Genomic DNA, 23,570 nt, shown 5'->3' on the forward strand with positions numbered 1-23,570 from the left:
TGAAAAAAAAAAATTGCAGATGGATGCATTGCTGCCATGAAGGCATGCATCTGATTGGTAATGATGTTCAGATATCCTGTGGCATTCAAACGTTGCTCCACTTTTGTCAAGGGACCCAATATGTGCTTTGAAAAGACACCCCACACCATCACACCACCACCAACAGCCTGTAATGTTGACACACGGTATGATGGATCCATGTGCTTGTGGTTTTCTCCATACCCTAGTCCTCCCATCAGCGTGAAACAGCAGGAACCAGGATTCATCAGACCAGGCAATGTTTTTCCAATTCTCCAGTGTCCAGTGTATTCGTTCCTTAGCCCACTGCAACCACAGTTTCTTGTTTTTTGCTGAAAGAAGTGGAACTCTGTAAGGTTGTCGGCTGCCATATCCCATTCATGTCAAGGTAAGACGAGTTGCATATTTTTTTATGGGTCTTTGGGCACCAATGTTGTACTAGTCTGTCAGTTAACTAACTGTAGCCCGACTGTTGCTCTGCACAATTCGTGTCAGCCTCCTTGGTCGTCTTGCATCAATGACCCATTTTCAACCACTTGCCTGTCGTTGGCTGGATGTCCTTTGGGTGGTGGGCCATTCTTGAAACACACAGGAAACTGTTGAGCGTGAAAAACCCAGCAGCATTGCAGTTCTTGACACACTCAAACCGGTGTGCCTGGCCCCTATCGCCATGCCCCATTCAAAGGCACTTTGAACGGGGCAATATTTGCTCTTACCCATTCTCCATCTGAATGGGACACTTACACAATCCTTGTTTCAATTGTCTCAAGGCTTAAAAATCATCAATAAGGGATCATTGCTTTCACCTGGATTGACCTGGTCAGTCTGTCATGGAAGGTTCCTAATGTTTAGTCCACTCAGTGTATATCATCCATTGAGTGACTGTTTTCAGTTTAAGATGTTGGTTGGTCAAATAATAAAGGGAACAAATCTATGATACTCTCTAGACTGTAGTCCTCAACACTATCACTGGTCTAGTCCACAACACTATCACTGGTCTAGTCCTCAACACTATCACTGGTCTAGTCCACAACACTATCACTGGTCTAGTCCTCAACACCATCACTGGTCTATTCCTCAACACCATCACTGGTCTAGTCCTCAACACCATCACTGGTCTAGTCCTCAACACTATCACTGGTGTAGTCCTCAACACTATCACTGGTCTAGTCCACAACACTATCACTGGTCTAGTCCTCAACACCATCACTGGTCTAGTCCTCAACACCATCACTGGTCTATTCCTCAACACCATCACTGGTCTATTCCTCAACACTATCACTGGTCTAGTCCTCAACACTATCACTGGTCTAGTCCTCAACACTATCACTGGTCTAGTCCTCAACACCATCACTGGTCTATTCCTCAACACTATCACTGGTCTATTCCTCAACACCATCACTGGTCTAGTCCTCAACACCATCACTGGTCTAGTCCTCAACACCATCACTGGTCTAGTCCTCAACACTATCACTGGTCTATTCCTCAACACCATCACTGGTCTAGTCCTCAACACCATCACTGGTCTAGTCCTCAACACCATCACTGGTCTAGTCCTCAACACTATCACTGGTCTAGTCCTCAACACTATCACTGGTCTATTCCTCAACACCATCACTGGTCTAGTCCTCAACACCATCACTGGTCTAGTCCTCAACACCATCACTGGTCTAGTCCTCAACACTATCACTGGTCTATTCCTCAACACCATCACTGGTCTAGTCCTCAACACTATCACTGGTGTAGTCCTCAACACTATCACTGGTGTAGTCCTCAACACTATCACTGGTCTAGTCCTCAACACTATCACTGGTCTATTCCTCAACACCATCACTGGTCTATTCCTCAACACTATCACTGGTCTATTCCTCAACACCATCACTGGTCTAGTCCTCAACACTATCACTGGTGTAGTCCTCAACACTATCACTGGTCTAGTCCTGAACACCATCACTGGTCTAGTCCTCAACACCATCACTGGTCTAGTCCTCAACACTATCACTGGTCTATTCCTCAACACCATCACTGGTCTATTCCTCAACACTATCACTGGTGTAGTCCTCAACACTATCACTGGTGTAGTCCTCAACACTATCACTGGTCTAGTCCTCAACACTATCACTGGTGTAGTCCTCAACACTATCACTGGTGTAGTCCTCAACACTATCACTGGTCTAGTCCTCAACACTATCACTGGTCTATTCCTCAACACCATCACTGGTCTAGTCCTCAACACCATCACTGGTCTAGTCCTCAACACTATCACTGGTCTAGTCCTCAACACTATCACTGGTCTATTCCTGAACACTATCACTTTGTCTAGTCCTCAACACTATCACTGGTCTAGTACTGAACACTATAACACTGTGTCTAGTCCTCAACACTATCACTGGTCTAGTCCCTAACACTATCACTGGCCTATTCCTAAACACTGTCACTGGTCTAGTCCTGAACACTTTCACTGTGTCTAGTCCTGAACAATATCACTGGTGTAGTCCTCAACACTATCACGGGCATAGTGCTGAACACTATCACTGGTCTAGTCCTCAACACTAACACTGGGCTAGTCCTCAACACTATCACGGGCATAGAACTGAACACTGTCACTGGTCTAGTCCTCAACACTATTACTTGTCTAGTCCTCAACACTGTCACTGGTCTAGTCCTCAACACTGTCACTGGTCTAGTCCTCAACACTGTCACTGGTCTAGTCCTCAACACTGTCACTGGTCTAGTCCTCAACACTGTCACTGGTCCAGTCCCTAACACTATCACGGGCATAGTACTGAACACTATCACTGGTCTGGTCCTCGACCCTATTACTGGTCTAGTCCTCAACACTATCACTGGTGTAGTCCTCAACAATATCACTGGTGTAGTCCTCAACACTATCACTGTAATGAACAGTACTGAACAATATCACTGGTCTAGTCCTGAACACTCTCACTGGTCTAGTCCTCAACACTATCACGGGCATAGTACTGAACACTATCACTGGTCTAGTCCTTCCCCCCCGCTCTTACAGCAGGTTCCAGCTGTAGCAATGCAGTCACCGTACAGTCTGGCCGAGGGAAGTTTTATTACGGCTCTCTATCCCTATGGAACGTATCTTTAGCATTGGGAAGGTGTAAAGTCTCCTGTATCTTCTGCCTGGGCTCCACTCATGATCAGAGTGAAGTCATTCCTAGATCCACTACCACTGAATCTAAATGGAATTCCAGAGGTGCGAGTTCTAATAGAGTGGATGCAGAGTTTCGTTTTTTGTCCAGATTTCTGTTGATACCACAATAAACAATAATGTCCATGTGTGACGCACCATTGTAACAATAACTTAAAGGTCCAATGCAGCCATTTTTATACCAAAATCAAATCATTTCTGGGTAACAAGGAAGTACCTTGCTGTAATAAATTCCCATTAAAATAGGCAAAAATAGCTTTTAAGCAAAAAACTAGAATAATTTTGCTAGGACTGTTTAGGAGGGGTCTGAGTAGGGAGGAGAAAACTGAAAACTGGCTGTTATTGGCAGAGAAATTTGGAACTCTCTTTGTTATTGGTTTATTAACCAATTTGCCACATGGGGATGTCACCATGGAAAGCCGAAACTCCATCCAATGCAAACCTGCTAATTAGGTGTACTGTAGTAGGATGTCCCTTGGGGGTATCCGTACCTATGTATGACATGCGAGGGTTAGGTTAGTAAACATGCTGGAGATAGAACCTCGTTGTTGTGCGTCCTTATTTTAGATAATACTACATGGTGTCAGAAGTGGTTTTAAAATTCACATAAACGAGAAGGACGTACCAAGTAAATCATACATTCAAGCTGTTTCAAAGCAGGGAGGGCACATTGTTGGAGATAAAACAGCGCATATCATTATTTTGCTAGCTAACGAGCAAGGACTAAGTTACTGCTAAGCAACATGTTGCAAGAGGAAGAAGCTGGCGGGATTTCAGGGTTTGCGACTCCAAGTTCAAAGGGCTCTGGCACAAACACGGACAGGCCAGTGGCTAGGTGCTGACGGATTTTGCATTAGTCCCCCAAGAATTTTGATTGTATGGACATTCAAAACTGTCCGAAATGGATCAGGCGCTTTGAAAGGTACAGGGTAGCATCAGGCTTAAACGTGAAAAATGAGGCATTTCAAGTTAATACACTGATCTACTCTATAGGTGATGAAGCTGAGGATATATTAAATGCTTCAACGTTGACTGAGGAAGAGAAACTTAACCACAGTGCCGTTAAAGACTGTTTTGAAATGCATTTTGTATGGAGACACAACATTATATTTGAGAGAGCTAGGTTTAACATGCGCAAACAGGAGCAGGGTGAAACCACCGACAGTTTTATCACAGCTGTTGTAACGATTGTCGTCGGGAGAAGGAGAAGAGGACCAAAGTGCAGTGTGGTACGTGTCCATGATCACTTTAATAAACTGAACACTGAATATAAACGAACAAGAGAATAAAGGAAAACCGAAACAGTGCCGTATGGTGAAAACACTGAAACGGAAAATAACTACCCACAAATCATAGTGGGAAAACAGGCTGCCTAAGTATGGTTCTCAATCAGAGACAACGATCGACAGCTGCCTCTGATTGGGAACCATACCAGGCCAAACACAGAAATACAAAACCTAGACAACAAAATATAGAATGCCCACCCCAACTTACGCCCTGACCAAACTAAAACAGAGACATAAAAAAGGAACTAAGGTCAGGACGTGACAGCTGTTCACAAACTAACAGAACATTGTCAGTGTGGGGTGCTCAGGGAAGAGCTGATCCAAGATCGGATTGTAGTGGGAATAAGAAATATATCACTTTCCGAAAAGTTACAGTTGGATTCCCAGCTTACCTTGTCCAAAGCTGTAAACCAGGTTAGGCAGAGTGAGACAGTAAAAAGACAGCATACGATGCTGCACGACAGCAGCTCCTTGCAGAGCGAAGAGAGTGAGGAAATAAATGCATTTGCATACCGAGCTAAAGAAATGGAGGGGAACACAGAACAGAGACAGACGTGGAGAAAACAATCACAGACAGTACCCGTAGCTAGTTCAAATGTTTGTCTCAAATGTGGGAAATCCCCTTTCCACAGATGGAAAGATTGACCAGCAAAGGATGCGGAATGCAGGAAATGTCACAGGAGAGGACACTTTCAGCTGTCTGTCGATTAAAGCAAATGCATGAGGTCTCAGAGGAGGTATAGCAGGACAGCATCTTTCTGGGAGAAGTAAGGGAAAAGAAGGCTGGCATTCAGACATTAAACTCAATGGGGAGGTTGTGTCATTTAAACTAGACACTGGGGCAGCAGTGACAGCTATCCCAAGTAGGCTGTATAGCTAGCTATAGCAGAGATGGCCCTTTGCTCTCTACAAACAAAAAACTGTACGGGTCCAGTAATAAGATTTTACCAGTTGTAGGGCAGTTGGAGATTAAACTGGAGAGTAAAGACAAAAGTGCCATCCAGCCTGTCTTCGTCATTGACTCTCTAGCCAGACCGTTGCTGGGGCTACCAGCAATTGAAGCATTGCATCTCATTGAGAGAGTGAGCAAACTGGAGGACCCAGGTGAGGTTTTCAAAAATAAATTACCAAAAGTGTTTTCTGGTCTAGGAAGGATAGAAGGTGACTACAAAATCCACCTGAAAGAGGATGCTGTCCCCTATGTCCTTACCACCCCCCGCCGTGTGCCTATCCCTTTATTGGCCAGAGGAAAGGAAGAGTTGGGGAGGATGGAGGAAATTGGGGCGTGTCTAAAATAGAGAGTCCCACAGACTGGTGTGCAGGGATGGTAGTGGTCCCAAAAGCCAATGGGGACATTAGGATCTGCGTGGACATGACTAACTTGACTGAGGCACTCTGCAGAGAGAGACACATCTTACCATCAGTGGAGCAGTCGCTGGCTCTGTTGGATGGCACACAAGTCTTCACAAAGCTGGATGCCCGCTCAGGTTTCTGGCAGATACCGCTGTCATCAGAGAGTAGGGGACTCAGAACGTTTACAACACCGTTTGGCCGTTACTATTTTAATGTTTTGCCATTTGGAATCGCTTCCTGTCACGTTCGTTGTAATGATGAGACCACGGCGCAGCGTGAGTAGAGTTCCACATAATTTGAATAAACTGAAACTCACTGAACAAAAACAACAAACAACCAAACGAAACGTGAAGCTAATGTTGTGCACTCAGGCAACTAAATGTAGACAAGATCCCACAACACAAATGAGGAAAATGGCTACCTAAATATGATCCCCAATCAGAGACAACGATAAACAGCTGTCTCTGATTGGGAACCATATCAGGCCAACATGTACATACAAAAAACCCTAGACAAAAACTACCCACCCTAGTCACACCCTGACCTAACCAAAATATATAGAAAAACAGGGATATCTAAGGTCAGGGCGTGACAGTACCCCCCCCCCCCCCCTCAAAGGTGCGGACTCACGGACGCAAACCTGAACCTATAGGGGAGGGTCCGGGTGGGCATCTACCCTCAGTGGCGGCTCCGGTTCGAGGCGTAGTCCCCGCTCCCTACGCTGATGCCTCCGCTTCTGTGGAACCAGACCGTGGATCATTGCCGGAGGCTCTGAACTGGGAACCACTGCTGGAGGCTCCGGACCGCAGATCGTTGACCGTCGTTGCAGGTTCCGAGCTGTGGACCGTCGTTGGAGTTTCCGGACTGGAAACTGTCGCCGGAAGCTCTGGACTGGGAACTGTCGCCGGAAGCTCTGGTCTGTGGAGGCGCACTGGAGGCCTGATGCGTGGTACCGGCACTGGTGGTACTGGACTAGTGACACGCATCTCAGGGCGAGTGCGAGGAAGAGGCACAGGACCTACTGGACTGTGGAGGTGCACTGGAGGCCTAATGCGTGGGACCGGTACAGGTGGCACTGGACTGATGACACGCACCTCAGGGCGAGTGCGAGAAATAGGTGAACAGAAGGACTTGAGTTCCTGTATGTTGTTGTGACCACACCACGTCTCGTTAACCATAAGGCATACGCCCCCGCCCCTCTTCTTACCAGAAATATGTTTGTTTCTGTCGCCGCGATGCGTGGAGAAACCAGCTGGCTGCACCGATTCCGTTAGCATCTCTCGAGTGAGCCATGTTTCCGTGAAGCAAAGAACGTTACAGTCTCTGATGTCCCTCTGGAATGCAACCCTTGCTCGGATTTCATCAACCTTGTTGTCAAGAGACTGGACATTGGCGAGAAGTATGCTAGGGAGTGGTGTGCGATGTGCCCGTCTCCGGAGCCTAAACAGAAGACCGCTTCGTTTCCCTCTTTTACGACGTCTTTGTTTTGGGTCGCAGGCTGGGATCCATTCCGTTGTCCTGGGTGAAAGGCAGAACACAGGATCCGCTTCGGGAAAGTCATATTCCTGGTCGTACTGATGGTGAGTTGACGTTGCCGTTGCTCTTATATTCAGTAGTTCTTCCCAACTGTATGTAATGAAACCTAAGATGACCTGGGGTACCAATGTAAGAAATAACACATAAAAAAACAAAAAACTGCATAGTTTCCTAGGAACGCGAAGCGAGGCGGCCATCTCTGTCGGCGCTGGAAGATGAACCAAACCCCTGAGATACAACCAAACCCCTGAGAGACTTACTAGCCAAAGAAAATGACTGATCATGGGGTCACATGCAACAGGTGGCATTTGACAAAATCAAAGGAGACCTTGCCTCACAGAGAGTGCTGGCCCAGTACTGTCCCCACGCTAACACAACGGTATCAGCAGATGCATCATCCTTTGGGCTAGGGGCGATCCTCAGATAGATGCAGGACAACATGGAGTGGCGTCCAATAGCATACATCTCCCGAAGCTTATCCGACACAGAGCAAATGTATGCTCAAGTGGAGAAGGGGGCGTTGGCTATCACATGGGCATGTGAAATGCTCAGCCAATACCTTATTGACCTGCAGTTTACAGCAGAGACTGACCAGAAACCAATGTTGGCTCTGTTAGGGACAAAAGCACTGGACGACTTGCCTCCCAGGGTTCTGCGCGTCCGCCTCAGACTACTGAGGTTCACCTACAAGATGGTGTATGTGCCAGGGAAGGCACTGATCACAGCAGATGCACTCTCCAGGGCCCCAATTAAACATCCATTATCAGACGAGGAGCAATGTCTAGAGGGTGAGGTACAGGTGTCCATTAATGCAATAAGGGACAACCTACCTGCATCTCAGACCAAACTGAAGCAGATTGCAGAGGCTCAACAACGAGACCCCATCTGCCGACAGATAGTGCAGCACTGCAAAAAGGGATGGCCCAGGCAGGAGGAACTGCCTCAGCTGCTGAAGCCCTATTGGGTGCACCAAAGTGCGGAGATCTCATGAAAGTACAACGTATAGTTATCCCAGAGACTCTACAACCATAAATGCTAGACAGAGTGCATGAGGGACACATGGGGATAATCAAATGCAGACTGAGGGCTCAACAGTTGGTGTGGTGGCTTGGTCTGAGTACTCAGATTGCCAAGTTGGTGGCCCAGTGTGAGGTCTGTACAAAGTGTCAACCTTGTCATCCGGAGCCAATGATGGCAACGAAGCTGCCAAAACGGCCATGGCAAAAGGTAGGGGCAGATATGTTCTATTGGAAAAATGACACTGATCTGCTAGTGGTAGATTACTATTCAAGATACATTGAAATAGCAAAGACACCCATAGCCACATCAGCTGGTTAACCACATCATTACAGGCAAGGGGTCGAGTTCCTGGTTACAGATAATGCTCCCCAGTTCTCTGCAAGCTCCTTTTCTACTTTTGCCGCAGAATATGACTTCACACGTGACCAGTAACTCCTACCATGCACAGAGTAATGGTGAGGCAGGGAGAGCTGTGAAAAGAGTCAAGGGGCTGCTGAAAAAGAACAAGGATCCATACAGGGCTCTGTTAGCTTACAGAGTAACACCACTGCATCATGGGCTGTCGTCTGCCGAGCTCCTGATTGGCAGGAGGCTATGTTCCACATTGCCTGTATCCCCGGCTCAGCATAAACCCCGTAGGCCTAACAGGAAGGCCTTCGCTGAGAGGGACAAACGACTGAAACAAACACAAACTGGAGACTTTAATCGGAGACACCGTGCTAAGGAGAGGCCAGAGCTGACCGAAGGTCAACGTGTGTGGATTACAAACTCAAAGACACCAGCAATAGTGCTGAGGAAAGCGGATGCCCCACGCTCCTATGTGGTGGACACAGGCTCAGAAGAGGTACGAAGGAACAGAACACACCTCAGAGATCTTCCAGATCTACCAGCCTCACAGACTGAGGCCACAGAAAATGCACAAAAAGAAGGTGAAGGAGAAAGAATGCTCACAGAGCCACAAACACACCCAAAAAGGGATGTGAGGCCACCAGAGTGGCTGAAAGACTGTTACGTGAAGAGAAAACATACTGTTAGGGACCATACCCAGCAAAAAGAGACTGTACCTAGTTAATGTTCATACTGTGTGATTTAATGCTTTCATACTGTTTCAGGATGTGAAGTAGCATGTTAGAGAATAATACTGGCTTCCAAATTGCATTTCAGTTATGCTTCAGTGGTTATGCATGTTGAGTTCTTGTTCATGGGAGAGGGTAAGATGTAGTAGGATGTCCCTTGGGGGTATCCGTACCTATGTATGACATGCGAGGGTTAGGTTAGTAAACATACTGGAGCTAGAACCTTGTTGTTGTGCGTCCTTATTTTAGATAATACTACAGTACAGTCGATCATATGTGTACAGGAGATCATATTTTCAACCAGGAACTATCAGGAAATGACACTGATCCATTTTTTCACCCTTTTTACAAAGTAATGCTAACGTTAAACATGTCATACTGGTATGCTTTCTGCTTGTATACTTTATACTTGTAATCTGCTTCATATCATATTACTGTTTGTGTTTGTGTTGTCTTTTAGCAATCTAACTTATATAGATTTTTTTTATTTAATTTTAATTACATTTTTTATTTAACCTTTATTTAACTAGGCAAGTCAGTTAAGAACAAATTCTTATTTACAATAATATAATATTAATAATAATATTAATAATAATTAATAATATTAATATAAAGTTTTAGAAGTAATTTCCAAAGTACCTCGTTTTGATGTAGTTGTTTTGATGTAGTGCTGTGTTTCTGCCAGGTAACAATTCCCCTAACCTGACTGTCCTGCCCCCCTCTAGTGAGGAGCTGTCCCGTAAGACAATGGCCACGCTGACGTGTCTGGCCAACAAGGGCTTCCCCTCAGACTGGACCATGAGCTGGAAGGTGGATGGCAACAGCTAGAAGCAGGGCGGCAAAGACGGCCTGTACAGCTGGAGCAGCACCCTGACTCTGTGAGGCCTACCAGAGCTCCCAGCCTCCGGTCACCCAGACCCTGGGGAGTGCTGACTGTTCTGGGTAGGACCCACCAGTCACACACCCCTGTGGAGAGAGGATGTTGGTTCCTCGGCTTTGACTTTCTTTGTTCTAAGATTAGTTTTTCTCTGATTTATTGATCACTCTCGTGTAGACTAACATGGGGCTTAGATTGAGTTTATGTGTCAATCCATTCTGTAGACTTAAATTTTGTTTGATATAGATTTAATGTGATCTGCGTTTATTCACTATCATGTTTGCTTTGATGCTTTGATCATGTAATAATGGATTAAAATAAAGATGTATTTTTGGAATGCAAATTTATGTTGTTTCTATTAATAAACTGGATCATATATACTAAACCTCATTTTCACTTAACATCATCGTTGACCAGTAATCACAATATGGCATGTTATAGTCTGTGATTTGAAGCTTAATACATGTAAAAATAAAAATAAATAAAAATTCTACAAGTGACGCTATTTCAATAAATATAGAGCAGAGTGTTAGTCTTCTCTACCTCCAACCCCCTGGGCACAGGTGAACATCTGGTGACAGTGCTGCTCTATTCTGGGACAAGCAGAACCACCCAGCTCTGTCTATGTAAATCTGTTTCACTCCCATAGTTTCAGTTTCACTGCCTGGATAGAGCCAGATGTGAGTGGGTGGACTCATTTTACTGTAACCTCTATGGTGGGTTCAAGGAGGGAGACATTCTTACAATGAATAAAGCACCATCTAATAGATGACAAATAAGATGGGTATTACTAAAGACAGGCATTGACCGTTACTGACATGTGTCTAATGTCTGAGCTCCACATCGTTTTCCTGAAAGCAGAGGGCAAGCATCCAGATGAAGATGGTGGAAAAATTTATTGTTGATGTGGGTTCTATCATGAAGGACAGCTCTCAGTCATGAAGTGTTAAACTCACAGGGTTATAAACACTCCCAGACCACTGAAGCATGTGCTGCCAATGCAAAGGGTTCTCTCTATGCAAGCAGACGTTCATGGTCCCCCAGGGAAATTGTAGTTGAGTAGAGCTGTGTGAGCAGCAGAACTTTGAAAGTGTTGAGAGCTGATTGTCCAGCCAATCATGGCCTTGATTGATAAACATGCCTCTGCTGGAATCAATGAAAGACTGGGAAGGTGCTGGAAGATTTAATCAGGTTGTAGCAGGAACAAGGTGTTGTTTTAAGGGTTAAGGGTACAATCATCTTCTCAACATATATGGTTGAATTGTTAATCAAAACCTAGGAGAACCAAGGCGCACTTAATATAGTTAAAATGCCTTTATTATGATAGCATGTTCAATAAAACAGAACATTTTAAACTCTGATGTGTTTCGACATGGCCGTCAGGACATGGTGGTTGAATAGTCCTCAACACTATTCAACCACCCCCGAGACTGTTTTTTTTATTCTGAAATGATGTGAGACACTTATTCCACACAGATGGAGTCCATTCAAAATATTTTGTGACAATTTGAGGCAGTGTTTGCATATGAACTAATTAAGGTTTGCCATAACAAAGCGTAGGAAGACTTATGCAATCTAGAGACGCATGGTTGTTATTGCTTCAGGAACGCTTTAACGTGACGGTGCATGAGTTGACATGTTATCATCATCACTGGTATGCACTCAGTTTACTCTTTCCATGACAAAGACTGACCAGGTGAACGCTACGATCCCTTATTCATATAACTTGTTAAATCCACTTCAATCAGTGTAGATGAAGGGGAAGAGACAGGTTAAAGAAGGATTTTTAAACCTTGAGACAGGGATTGTGTGGTAACACTTCACTTGACACCTAGCATCATAATGCTATGACACGGTCATAACCATGTCATATGTCCTAACAGCTGACATATCTTGTCATAATGGGGTCATAACACATATATTTAGACCTATTGTGACATATATATATTGCTTTATTTTATGGCTGGTTATGACACCTACATAAGAGTGACAAAACCCACACAACCTACCACACAAGGCAAAACATTCCATTACACCCTAGCCTACTTGTCAACAGTATGTTTATGTTATGTAACATTTCCTGAAATGTACCTTATCAAGTACGGTAGTATGGGTATTCGGCCACGGTCACTGTCTCTTCCCACTCAGCACCTGGAGTCAAACCCAACTAGCGCAGTCACTGTGAAATCTGAGGGAGGTTTTTGTATGGCTCTATATCACTGTGTTTCCACCCAGACACTGTTGGGGTAGTGTTCACCCTGACAGTAGTAATCTCCTGTATCTTCAGCCTGGACTCCACTGATGGTCAGAGTGAAGTCACTCCCAGATCCACTGCCACTGAATCTAGGTGGTATCCCAGAGTTACGGGTACTAATGAAATATGTAAGGAGTTTAGGAGATTCTCCGAGTTTCTGTTGATACCAGGCCAACCTCTGTCCATGTGTATCACTGTATACTGCACTGCTGGTCTTACAGCTGAAACTGACTGAGTGACCCACTGAAACAGCGTTCACTGCAGGAGTCTGGGTCACTGTGACCTGGCCTCTGGACTCTGAAACAGAAATGTAATTAACATTCAATCGTGCATTAATTTCTCATTGCTTTACAAAATAATGACTTTACAATAACATAATGGTATTTACTTTAATAAGGTTAAGTAACTACAGTCAGGGTAAATGTATGTAAAATATATTACCTTGAAAGCAGAGGGCAAATATCCAGATGAAGATGGTGATAAAAGTCATGGTTGTTTTGGGTTCTGTTGTCATGAAGGACAGCTCTCAGTCATCAAGTGTTAAACTCACAGGGTTATAAATACTCCCAGAGCACTGAAGCATGTGCTGCCAATGCAAACTGTCATATGTAAATAGTCTTACTGCTAGTACCTACATTCATAACTGTTAGCTATATAACTACATACAGATTATGCAGATACAGAATATTTTATCGTGTTATAAATAACTTATACTGTAAATCAGTGATCTAAGAGGAACATGTAATTATCTAAGTGTGTCAGTGGATTATACTCATAACCCAGGATTATCAGTCCCTAATACATTATTCCAGTACTTCAGTACTATCAGTCCCTATTGTATTATATTAGTAGTTCAGTACTCTCTGTCCCTATTGTGTTATATTTGTACTTCAGTACTATCAGTCCCTATTGTGTTATATTTGTACTTCAGTACTATCAGTCCCTATTGTGTTATATTTGTACTTCAGTACTATCAGTCCCTATTGTGTTATATTTGTACTTCAGTACTATCAGTCCCTATTGTGTTATATTTGTACTTCAGTACTATCAGTCCCTATTGTGTTATATTTGTACTTCAGTACTATCAGTCCCTATTGTACAGACAGAAGTTGACAACTGGAACATAAAGCATGTTTCCGAGTAAGTTCTGTATCAAAGAAATGGTCCCAAGTTATTTTATTAAACCCAAAGTCCAGCCCGAGTGATGTCACTGCCTACATCATTATCTTTTACTCATGAGACCAAAACCATGCCTACTCAACACTAAAACTCTTGTTTATATAGCTATCTAAAAGCTTAGCAGTAAATGTCCAAGTTGATGTATAGTGGAACGTCTAACTAATCTCTTCTCTTACACTCCCCTGCAGAGTTCTGTCTTCTGTCACACATTTCTCAGAGAGGTCTCTTTATAAGAGGCAAAGAGACCAGAAAACAGTGGTGGAACAATTATAAACATCTATAATGAATATGTATTGTTCATCTGTAGTCTAGAACCCTATAAATGTAAGGAGGGTGGGGTCTTATAACCCCTCCCCTTATATTAATACAACATAAGCATAATCAATTATTATAATACATCAAACATTTGGTAAGCCCCTATCATGACCCCTAGGTGAACCTCCTTCACTACCAAATACTAATGGGCTGTAAGTAAACTTCTGACCCACCGGGAATGTGATGAAAGAAATAAAAGCTGAAATAAATCATTCTCTCTACTATTATTCTGACATTTGACATTCTTAAAATAGTGGTGATCCTAACTGACATAAGACAGGGAATTTTTACTAGGATTAAATGTCAGGAATTGTGAAAAACTGTATTTAAATGTATTTGGCTAAGGTGTCTGTAAACTTCCGACGTCAACTGTATATTTGTAATGTTTAATTCCTAATATGATTTTATTCAATTAGATATTTTTCCAATGGTTTTCAACAATGTGTGGTCTACGCTTTTCCCATTACATTTTCCCAGGTCTTCTCTACCTCCAACCCCCTGGGGACAGAGTGAACATCTGGTGACAGTTCTGCTCTATTCTGGGAACAGCAGAACCAACCAGCCATGTCTATGTAAATCTGTTTCACTCCCACAGCTACCAGTCTACCAGTTGACCTGATTTACTGCCTTAAATACCCTGGACTGGGCCAGATGTGAGGGAGTGGACTGGTTTTAACCTCTATGGTGGATTCAGGGAGGGACACATAACAGATATGCCACCATGTAATTAATGACAGATAAAATGGAAATTTTACTTTCTGATAATAGTATGTAGTGTATGTATCTACATCAATGTGTCATGTTTGAGCCCAGCATCATGTCTCATTCACAGATCTAACAGCTCATGAAAAGAGTTAATACATGCTAGATGATCACATCAATAACTGGTTGTGAAGTGCATGTAGGGAATTGGTTTGGGGGGCTGATACTTTTCCTCTTACTTCTGTACATCTTACTCTACTATGGACTGGTATTGTCTTCCAAAACTACAAATAACTTTTACTGTATATACACTTTCAGTTCATGTCCAATATAACAAGTTACAACCATGATGACGATGATGACGTTGGGAGAACGTGTGATTTGTATGATACTTTCTAACCATTTTCAAAGTTTACCCCCTCTACTGATCAGTGTTCCATGTCACTGTCTCTTCCCCCTGCTGTATCAGTACAGTCACTGTGCAGTCTGACTGAGGGAGGTTTTTGTACGGCTCTGTATCACTGTGTTACCACCCAGACACTGTTGGGGTAGTGAACACTCTGACAGTAGTAATCTCCTGCATCTTCAGCCTGGACTCCACTGATGGTCAGAGTGAAGTCAACCCCAGATCCACTTCCACTGAATCTAGATGGAGTCCCAGAGTTACGGGTACTAATGAAATATGTAAGGAGTTTAGGAGATTCTCCGAGTTTCTGTTGATACCAGGCCAACTTCTGTCCATGTGTATCACTGTATACTGCACTGCTGGTCTTACAGCTGAGACTGACTGAGTGACCCACTGAAACAGCGTTCACTGCAGGAGTCTGGGTCACTGTGACCTGGCCTCTGGACTCTGAAACAGAAATGTAATTAACATTCAATCGCCCATTAATTTGCTCATTGCTTTACAAAAGAATGACTTTACAATAACATAATGGTATTTACTTTAATAAGGTTAAGTAACTACAGTCAGGGTAAATGTATGTAAAATATATTACCTTGAAAGCAGAGGGCAAATATCCAGATGAAGATGGTGATAAAAGTCATGGTTGTTTTGGGTTCTGTTGTCATGAAGGACAGCTCTCAGTCATCAAGTGTTAAACTCACAGGGTTATAAATACTCCCAGAGCACTGAAGCATGTGCTGCCAATGCAAACTGTCATATGTAAATAGTCTTACTGCTAGTACCTACATTCATAACTGTTAGCTATATAACTACATACAGATTATGCAGATACAGAATATTTTATCGTGTTATAAATAACTTATACTGTAAATCAGTGATCTAAGAGGAGCATGTAATTATCTAAGTGTGTAACCCAGGATTATCAGTCCCTATTACGTCATTCCAGTACTTCAGTACTATCAGTCCCTATTGTATTATATTAGTTGTTCAGTACTCTCTGTCCCTATTATGTTATATTTGTACTTCAGTACTATCAGTCCCTATTGTATTATATTTGTACTTCAGTACTATCAGTCCCTATTGTATTATATTTGTACTTCAGTACTATCAGTCCCTATTGCATTATATTAGTAGTTCAGTAGTGTCTGACTCTATTGTATTATACTCGTACTTCAGTACTATCAGTCCCTATTCTGCCCTGCAAAGGCAAAACTCAGTAACAACGAAACTGGTCAAAGATCTTTGATCTGTTGTAATGGCCAAGTATATTACCTGATTAACGTGGTATTTAGTTTCCTGACACAATAACAATAATAAAACAGTTGACAGAAATTGCTATCTGTCTATACAGAAAAATACTTTTAAGTCAGATTTTGAAGATTTGCCATTGTTTGGTATTATTGTATTATACTAACTAGCACTTCAGTATTCAGGGTGGGACTGAGAGTGCTCTGTCTGTTAAGGTGCCTGCCCACTCTTGTGTGATGGAGGTTTTTGTATGGCGACTTAACCATTATGAATCGTTGTGGTGGACTTTTGGAAGCGGAACAAAACTAGTGCTGAAAAGTAAGTACATTTTTGTCTTCTCTCATTAAAACAAAATGTAATCATACTATGAACAACATTATGAGATGTTATCATCTTCTCCATAATAAATACTTCAAGGCTATAGAGATTTCTGGGGACAGATAGGTAGATTGGTAAATGGCAGAGTCACCAAAGTGAGAGAATTGTTCACGTACCACCAAGTTTATATTCTAAGGTGATTTAAAAAGAGGACATTTTGATACACAGTATTGCACGTCAGCTCATTGTTCTGTCAATATGTAGCAACTACTTTTTCTATATTATAAGCAACACTTTGTATTTTATTCATCGTAGATGTTACCACTGACATGGTTTAAAGGGGAACCTCCTCTATAGTTTTAAAAAGTACTTTGAGGTCATTTTGGCTTGTGTCTCAGGGTAGATTTGACAACATTTACATGTAGATTTACAATTTTAATAGTATATACGATTATTAAATCTGAATGTGTAATATCTGTTTACTGCATGTCTTTGTAGACTATGGGACGGTTTGTCAAACACATTGAGCTTAGTCCTGGACTAAAAAGCAAGCTCAATGGATAATCTTCATTGAAAGTGTTTTTTAGTCTAGGACAAGGCTTCATCTATGTCCAGGAAACCCCTTCTTAGTATTTTGTTGCTCTTGGTGGGCTATACTGTAGAGCATGAATGTAACATACATGTATCTGATGGATTGCGTTGTCTAAAAATATTTTCAGAGTTTATTTTTGCCTTTATCTTTATAGATTAAGTGTTTTGTTATCCTTAGTACTGTAGCTAGTTGTTTATCCTGTGTGTACTGCCTCTCCTCTCCTCTCCTCTCCTCTCCTCTCCTCTCCTCTCCTCTCCTCTCCTAATATATTCCATGATACAGTAGTAGCAGTAGTATCTGACCCTCCTCTCTCCTCTGTCCTCTCCTCCAGCTGGTCCCTCTATCAGACCCACAGTGTCTCTGCTCCCCCCGTCCTCTGAGCAGCTCTTTGGGGGCTCGGCCACACTGGCCTGCCTGCTGAGTGGTTACTCCCCCCAGGGGGCGATGGTGAGCTGGGAGGTGGATGGGGAGGAGGTGAAGGATGGGGTCCTGACCTCCACAGAAGAAGAGAAGGGCGGCCACTACAGCCGCAGCAGCACCCTGACCCTGAGCAAGGCACGCTGGGAAGAGGGAGAGGTGTACACCTGCAGGGTCGCCCATGAAGACACCAGTGATTCGGCCGCCTTCCGGAAAAGTCACTGTAGTGTCTAGGGACCGGAGAAGCCATTGTAGGAGGCTAGAGAGTCCACACATATTTGTGTTTTAGAGCTGAATGTTACAGTATAGTAGTGAATCATTTCAGGAGTGATGTGTGCCAAAATGAAGTATTTTGTGATTAAGTTGTAAATGTCATCTTGCTTCTGAGTTCAAATAAAGCTTGTTTTAATTGAAATATAACCACAAGAGTTACTTTAATGTTCATTCCGGTGATCACTATCTCATGAACAGGAAGCAAATTTGATACTAATTTATATAAAAGGGCATCTGATTCAACAAATACTCTGCAATCATTTCTACAAATGAACGATCCTGTTAGACTGCAGCACCAATAGCAGTGAGAATAATTAGTGATATTTGATAATAAACCTCTAAGATCTGCTCTCAGAACTGTCACGAACCTGCTCAGAGCCCATAACAAAAAGGGAGACAACGTAGAAATAAGGAATAACAAAAATAAATGTATTAACTAAAGTAAACTATTTACAATGAACAATGGTGTGTGCAGTCAGTAATCAGTAGTGTAAGTGAGTGGTTGCCTGCATAGATGGTGATAATGAGGGGTGTTGAAAGGTGCCATAGCAAACAAACAAACACAACGTCCATAAAAAGGCCACAACCAAATCCAACAGTGTGTCTGCATGGAGAGAGTCTCCTCAATGAATGGGGAAAAGGTGTATTTATCCCGGGACACAGCCGGTTCCAGGTGTGTCCCATTTTGCTGACGACCCTCCCAGCTCCGCCCACCGACATCCTATTAAGGTAAACAAGAGCAAAGAATTCGACAGACAGAGTGGGAAGGTCGTCATAGAGCTCACACTGCTGAACAATTACTTTCCATAACATACAGAGTGCATTCGGAAAGTATTCAGACTGCTTCCCTTTTTCCACATTTTGTTACGTTAGAGACAGGATTGTGTCGAGGCACAGATCTGGGGAAGGATACTAAAACATTTCTGCAGCATTGAAGGTCCCCAAGAACACAGTGGCCTCCATTATTCTTAAATGGAAGAAGTTTGGAACCACCAAGACTCTTCCTAGAGCTCGCTGCCCAGCCAAATTGAGCAATCGGGGGAGAAGGGCCTTGGTCAGGGAGGTGACCAAGAACCCGATGGTTACTCTGATAGAGCTCCAGAGTTCCTCTGTGGAGATGGGCGAACCTTACAGAAGGACAACCATCTCTGCAGCACTCCACCAATCAGGACTTTATCGTAGAGTGACCAGACGGAAGCCACTCCTCAGTAAAAGGCACAACAGCACACTTGGAGTTTGCCAAAAGGCACCTAAAGGACTCTCAGACCATGAGCAACAAGATTCTCTGGTCTGATGATGCCAAGACTGAACTCTTTGGCCTGATTGCCATATGTCACGTCTGGAGGAAACCTGGCACCATCCCCACGGTGAAGCATGGTGGTGGCAGCATCATGATGTGGGGATGGTTTTCAGAGGCAGGGACTGGGAAACTAGTCAGGATCAAGGGAAAGATGAACGGAGCAAAGATCCAGAAATATCCTTGTTGAAAACCTTTGCCAGAGCATACAGGACCTCAGACTGAGTTTCACCTTTCAACAGGACAACGACCCTAAGCACACAGCTAAGACAATGCAGGAGTGGCTTCGGGACAAGTCTCTGAATGTCCTTGAGTGACCCAGCCAGAGCTTGAACCCGATCTAACATCTCTGGAGAGACCTGAAAATAGCTGTGCAGTGATGCTCCCCATCCAACCTGACAGAGCTTGAGAGGATCTGCAGAGAACAATGGGAGAAATTCTCCAAATACAGGTGTGCCAAGCTTGTAGCGTCATACCTAAGAAGACTCGGAGCTGTAATCGCTGCCAAAGGTGCTTCAACAAAGTACAGAGTAAAGGGTTTGAATACTTACCGAATGCAATGTATCTATAATGTTTCATTCCTAATGTGATTTTATTATATTAGATGTTTTAGCAATTGTTTTCAATAATGTGTGGTCTACACTTTTCCATTATTTCCCCCCTGGTCTTCTCTACCTCCAACCCCCTGGGAACAGAGTGAACATCTGGTGACAGTGCTGCTCTATTCTGGGACAAGCAGAACCACCCAGCCCTGTCTATGCAAATCTGTTTCACTCTTACAGCTACCAGTCTAGCAGTTGACCTGTTTTACTGCCTAAAAGACCATGGACTGGGCCAGATGGGAGGGAGTGGACTGGTTTGAACCTTCATGGTGGATTCAGGGAGGGTACAGTAACAGAAATTCCAACATGTAATCTATGACAGATAAAATGGATATTATACATTATGTAGATATATCTAATGCCTGAACCCAGCACCATGTCTTACCCACAGATCTAACCTTCAGTAACCTCCTCATCAAAATAGTTAATATAATGCTAGATGATCACATCAATATCTGGTTGTGAGGTCTGGTTGTGAGGTGTATATATGGGGATTGTATCTAGGGGGTGATGCTGATGCTGATGTACCATCACCTTCTTTTTCTTTACTTCTGTGCACCACTCAGGCTCCCGAGTGGCGCAGTGGCCTAAGACACTGCATCTCAATGCAAGAGGTGTCATTGCAGTACATGGTTGAAACCCAGGCTGCATCTCATCTGGCCATGATTGGTAGTCCCATCAGGCGGTGCACAATTGGCCCAAATTGCCCAGGTTTAGCTGGGGTGATCTGAATGATCTGAATGATGCTTTCTAAACATATTCAAAGTTGACTTCACTACACCAGTGGTCCATGTCACTGTCTCTTCTATGACAGAACCTCAGGTTGTTTTGATGGGTTATGATCATGTTATTTCATCTCAATAAATATGGTTGAATCTTTGCTAGAAACTCACTGGGGGACCTTGCAGAGACTGGGATATTTATTCTGAAATAATGTGAGACATTCTTTTACATGGAGTCCATTCTGACAGTAGTAATCTCCTGCATCTTCAGTCTGGACTGCACTGATGGTCAGAGTGAAGTCACTACGAGGTCAATCTAGATGAAGTCCCAGACTGAAGTGTAAATAAGGAGTTTATGAGCTCCTCCAGATTTCTGTTGGTACCAGGCTAGATAGTTCTACACATTACTGCTGGTTGTACAGTTCAGAGAGACTGTCTGTCCTGGGAGAACAGTTTCCACTGCAGGAATCTGGTGTCCCAGCGACCTGTCCTCTGGATTCTGAAACAGAAATATTTAAGATCTCAGAGAACATTTGGTCATGTTGTCTATTAAGGTGGTACTGAGAGTGCTCTGTGTGTGAATGTGCTCACTCTCATCAAATCAAATGTATTTATATAGCCCTTCGTACATGAGCTGATATCTCAAAGTACTGTTCAGAAACCCAGCCTAAAACCCCAAACAGCAAGCAATGCAGGTGTAGAAGCAAGGTGGCTAGGAAAAAATCCCTAGAAAGGCCAGAACCTAGGAAGAAACCTAGAGAGGAACCAGGCTATGAGGGGTGGCCAGTCCTCTTCTGGCTGTGCCAGGTGGAGATTATAACAGAACAAGACCAAGATGTTCAAATGTTCATAAATGACCAGCATGGTCAAATAATAATAATCACAGTAGTTGTCGAGGGTGCAGCAAGTCAGCACCTCAGGAGTAAATGTCAGTTGGCTTTTCATAGCCGATCATTAAGAGTATCTGTACCACTCCTGCTGTCTCTAGAGAGTTGAAAACAGGTCTGGAACAGGTAGCATGTCCGGTGAACAGGTCAGGATTCCATAGCCGCAGGCAGAACAGTTGAAATTGGAGCAGCAGTACGGCCAGGTGGACTGGGGACAGCAAGGAGTCATTATGCCAGGTTGTCCTGAGGCATGGTCCTAGGGCTCAGGTCCTCCGAGAAAGAGAAAGAAAGAGAGAAAGAGAGAATTAGAGAGAGCATAATTAAATTCACACAGGACACCGGATAAGACAGGAGAAGTACTCCATATATAACAAACTGACCCTAGCCCCCCGATACATACTTATTTGAAGGACTTCACCAGCGTGAATCACTGCGGTGGACTTTTGGAAGCGGCACAAAACTGGTGCTGTAAAGTAAGTCCATTTTTGTATTCTCTCATTAAAATAAAATGTAACCATGCAATTGAACAACGTTATGAGATGTTATCTTCTCCACAGGAAAGACCCTCAGGCCGTTTCTTTTTAATAATGTCTGTGGACACATTGGTAGAGGGCAGAGTCACCGAAGTGAGAGAATTGTCCACATACCATCAACCTTATGTAGCAATAATAAAAAATGAACCTCTAAGATCTGCTCTCAGAACTCACACTGCTAAACAGTTGCTTTCCATAACATATACAGTTGAAATCGCAAGTTTACATACACTTATGTTGGCGTGATTAAAACTAGTTTTTCTATGATTTGCTATTTCTGTGTTTGGCCTGGTATGGTTCTCAATCAGAGGCAGCTGTCAATCGTTGTCCCTGATTGAGAACCATATTTAGGTAGCCTGTTTTCTATTGTGTTTCATGGGTGATTATTTTCCGTGTTAGTACCACACGGGACTGTTTCGTTTGTTTCATTTTGTATTTTGTAGTGTTCAGTTTGACTTATTAAAAGGGACACTTACCACGCTGCAAATTGGTCCGATCTCTCTTACTCCTCATCAGAAGAAGAGGACGAGCGTTACAATGACATAAGTAATTTTTCCAACAATTGTTAACAGACAGATTATTTCACTTATAACTTACTATATCACAATTCCAGTGGATCAGAAGTGTACATACACTAAGTTGACTATGCCTTTAAACAGCTTGGAAAATTCCAGTAAATGATGTCATGGCTTTAGAAGCTTCTGGTAGGCTAATTGATATAATTTGTGTCAATAGGAGATGTACCTGTGGATGTATTTCAAGGGCTACCTTCAAACTCAGTGCCTCTTTGCTTGACATCATGGGAAAAGGGCACAGCATGGAGGCGTCGCTGTGTTCTTTGCAAAATGAAGTCCCCCATCACCTGCACCACATGCTTAGTGACCCTCTGCTTTACAGCAGAAAGAGACTGCTATGGCACCTGGCATCAGCAGCACAATATTGTGTAGAGGACTGAGGGTCTTCCAAATATTGAAAGTGTTATTTTGTAAATGTATATATTTTTCTCTTCATGTTTTTTCTCCATTTGGGGGGGGGGGGGGGGGGGGGGGGGGTATTAGAATACCATTTTGGTATTTTGTATATAGTTATTCCATTCAAAATGTATAACTTCACCAATTTGGCCACTTGGGTACATTTGGGCTACTTGTGTGGGACACCTGGGTGACTTCATGATAACTGTCATGTAGCACACTCATTTTGGAAGTTATAATTCTGAAACTTGCACAAGTGCTATTGCCCTCTTATGTTTTTCACTGAAAATGTCCCCATCATCCTATCTGAATGTTTGTTTATCTTGTTCATTTTAAAGATGAGACAACAATAAAAAATAAAAAACGTATGTTTTTTTCATTGTATTATCTAAACCAGATATATTGTGTTATATTCTCCTACATTCAATTCACATTTACACAAACTTCAGAGTGTTTTCTTTCAAATGGTACCAAGAATATGCATATCCTTGGTTCTGTGCCTGAACTACA

At 43.1% G+C, this 23,570-nt stretch overlaps 1 protein-coding gene, 2 long non-coding RNA genes and 1 gene segment (V, D, J or C); 1 reads left to right on the forward strand and 3 right to left on the reverse strand.

Moving 5' to 3' along the window:
* Positions 1–23,570, reverse strand: part of zgc:113263 (TIN2_N and Myb_DNA-bind_4 domain-containing protein) — a 68,836-nt gene that overhangs the window by 16,988 nt on the left and 28,278 nt on the right. The gene's annotated exons all lie outside the window — the stretch shown is intronic.
* Positions 11,644–13,208, reverse strand: LOC149972992 (uncharacterized). Its single transcript, XR_016490181.1, has 2 exons — positions 13,040–13,208; positions 11,644–12,895 (listed from the first exon to the last, which is right to left on the reverse strand). It is a non-coding gene; the product is annotated as an uncharacterized LOC149972992 (long non-coding RNA).
* On the reverse strand, positions 13,760–16,156 carry LOC149972993 (uncharacterized). The gene is made up of 2 exons (XR_016490183.1): positions 15,793–16,156; positions 13,760–15,647 (listed from the first exon to the last, which is right to left on the reverse strand). It is a non-coding gene; the product is annotated as an uncharacterized LOC149972993 (long non-coding RNA).
* LOC118936435 (Ig kappa chain C region, B allele-like) lies at positions 15,991–18,195 on the forward strand. The segment is given in 2 exon segments: positions 15,991–16,766; positions 17,690–18,195. Coding segments are annotated over 2 exon segments (402 nt in total).

Source organism: Oncorhynchus mykiss, chromosome 21, assembly GCF_057628025.1.
Source record: "Oncorhynchus mykiss isolate SJ-2025 chromosome 21, ASM5762802v1, whole genome shotgun sequence".
Lineage (NCBI taxonomy): Eukaryota > Metazoa > Chordata > Actinopteri > Salmoniformes > Salmonidae > Oncorhynchus > Oncorhynchus mykiss.